The following is a 2,377-nucleotide window of genomic DNA, read 5'->3' as shown; positions in this document are numbered from 1 at the left end:
TGGCCGTCACACTCTGAGTAGAGATCTGTTGATAAAGACGTGGTGATGAGTTTGATGTGGTGTGATTCTTGTCATTTTTGTTCAGAATCTTTTTGTTTATAAGTTGAGTGCAAGATCATGATTTATCTAAGTGATTAAATCAAAGTGATTAGATGTGTGTTTTGTCTGATCTATTGGTTGTGTGCTAATTATTGGAAAAGACTTGATTTTTCTCTTTGATAAGTTTTTATATTGAAAGAACAAGAATACAAGGCCGAGACCCAATGGTCGGCATCTCAGCCCATAGAACTCTAGTGTTTGCCGTGAGTTTCGTTCATCGATTATGAGATTCTTTATAATACAAATTTGAAACATGCATGCATGCAAATTCGAGTTATAATACAAATTTGAAACATGCATGCATGCAAATTTGAGTTATAATACAAATTTGAAACATGCATATATATATATATATATATATATATATATATATATATTGTCTTTTGGTTTATTTCGTTATAGATGGATCTCCTATGGAAACGTACATGAATGAATAAATGATATGAAGTAAGCCATTTTTTTTCTTAGAAATCAAATCATTTTTTATTTTTATTTGGGTTTACAGTAATTATATAAAAAGCAGACAGACGATTTTTTTTTTTTTTTTTAATCTTACAATAACATTAGGCAAACATGTTTTATTCTTCACTCGTCCTTTATTTATATCTTCATTCACATATCGTTGTGGGAACTCCTCCGATCCGATATGGTTGTCAATTAACCAGACCATGCTTTCCATGCTGTAAATTTTCAAAGTACATATATAAGAGACTCAGTGCTGTTTAGTTTAAGAGAATATTTTACGAAAAAAAGAGACGAACCTGCGGTGGATAGAAGAGTGTTAACGTCAGCTCCAACGTTCCAGGCAAAGTAACCAAGCAGACAGTTCTGCTTAGCGTATGTCACTTTGGCCGTCACACTCTGAGTATCGTCGTACGCAATCCAAATCTTGTTGGCGAAACAATGATGCCCGACAACCGCGGGGTCATACTTATGTGCTGCTTTCTCATCAGTTATGAACTTCTGTATCTTATCATAGTTTATAGAACCCTCCTCAGATACGTCCTCATGTATGGCTACTCCGGAGGCGGCCGCATGATAGCCGTTATCCATATCGTTTTGGAGAGTCCAGGCATAGCCAACGTATGGAAATCCAAAGACTGCTTTATTCTTGGGAAGTCCGTCCTCAACCCACTTTCTAAAACCAGAGTCGCCGCTTCGATCTATATATCAGCCAAATTATCAAATTCTATTCCAATTAAGCCAAAAAGACTAGTCACCTAAACATCTCCTCTTTTATTATCTGAATCGTAGGGAAATATATACAATTATGCTTATACCTTCGTCCAAAGAAAAAGCGTGCAGACCGGCGGGTGGAGCGGTAAAGTGGGGGTACGACAGCGGTGTGTAAAGTTCATAGGCTATAATATTAACCCAATCCAAGTTATCTTTCATCACTTTAACCGGGTAGGTAAAAGTCTTGTAAACCGAGGAGTAGTAAACGGCAGCCGTCAACAGCAAAGTCGGTTTGCTGGTGCGTCTGTGCTCGGCGTCAACCGCATATCGCAATTCTCCAACTAGGGCCCCAAAGTCGGTCATCTCATTCTCATTGTTCGGGTACTCCCAGGCTAAATCGAGACCATTGAATCCGTTTAATCTAGCGATCGAAATCCAAGAATCAATGAACTTTTTCCGTGACTGCTGTTTACTTGCCATGGACGCAAACGCAGAATTGTTTCCAAGTCTTCCGCCGATCGACAAGAGGGTCTTCACCTGATCGTTTCGTATCTTGACAGTTTCAGTGAAGGTGGCAAATCTCTGTGCGTGCACTTCGGAGATAAAAGCTTTGTGGGTGTCCGCGTCGAGATCGGCGAAGGCGCAGTAAAGGTGAGTGAAGAGATTTGAGGGAATCGTTTGGGCCGAGGTTGCGGGATCCTTGTCCTCTCCATCAGGGTACCAGTACGAAGCTTTTACCACGGAGGGGGCTCCCATCTCCTCCTCATTATCAGCCATTTTTGGTCTCAAATTAGGTCTTTTGACAAAATGCTTTCTCTAGCTGTGTTTCTTTGTTTGTTGTGCTTTTGTGGTGGTGGTGATACAAACTAACTTGGTGCGCCCCTTCTCTTTTTATAGTGTTTTTGGGAAGACATATTTTGAATTATTCAAAATAATAATTCAGACCTTGAATTTAATTGATTTCGATAACAAAAAGTCTTTCTTAATTGTTGTGACCGTGTCACCATTAATTACTAAGCTCATTCCAAAGATCCTAATTAACTTTACCATCTTATGCTTTGTTACTTAGTTATATGTCTCATATTTATACATCTAGTTTTAT

At 38.7% G+C, this 2,377-nt stretch overlaps 1 protein-coding gene across 1 annotated transcript; it reads right to left on the bottom strand.

The window, feature by feature from the left end:
• Positions 1-630: 630 nt before the first annotated feature.
• Positions 631-2,138, bottom strand: LOC147935946 (class V chitinase-like). The gene is made up of 3 exons (XM_087470753.1): positions 1,380-2,138; positions 861-1,262; positions 631-779 (listed from the first exon to the last, which is right to left on the bottom strand). Exons 1-3 carry the CDS (start codon positions 2,050-2,052, stop codon positions 757-759), a joined length of 1,098 nt encoding a protein of 365 aa, XP_087326879.1. The 5' UTR covers positions 2,053-2,138; the 3' UTR covers positions 631-756.
• Between the last annotated feature and the right edge of the window lie 239 nt (positions 2,139-2,377).

This window comes from Camelina sativa, chromosome 10 (assembly GCF_030686135.1).
Source record: "Camelina sativa cultivar CO46 ecotype springtype chromosome 10, ASM3068613v1".
NCBI classification, from domain to species: Eukaryota; Viridiplantae; Streptophyta; class Magnoliopsida; order Brassicales; family Brassicaceae; genus Camelina; species Camelina sativa.
The sequence above is the reverse complement of the archived record's forward strand: the minus strand, read 5'-3'. Positions and strand labels throughout refer to the sequence as shown.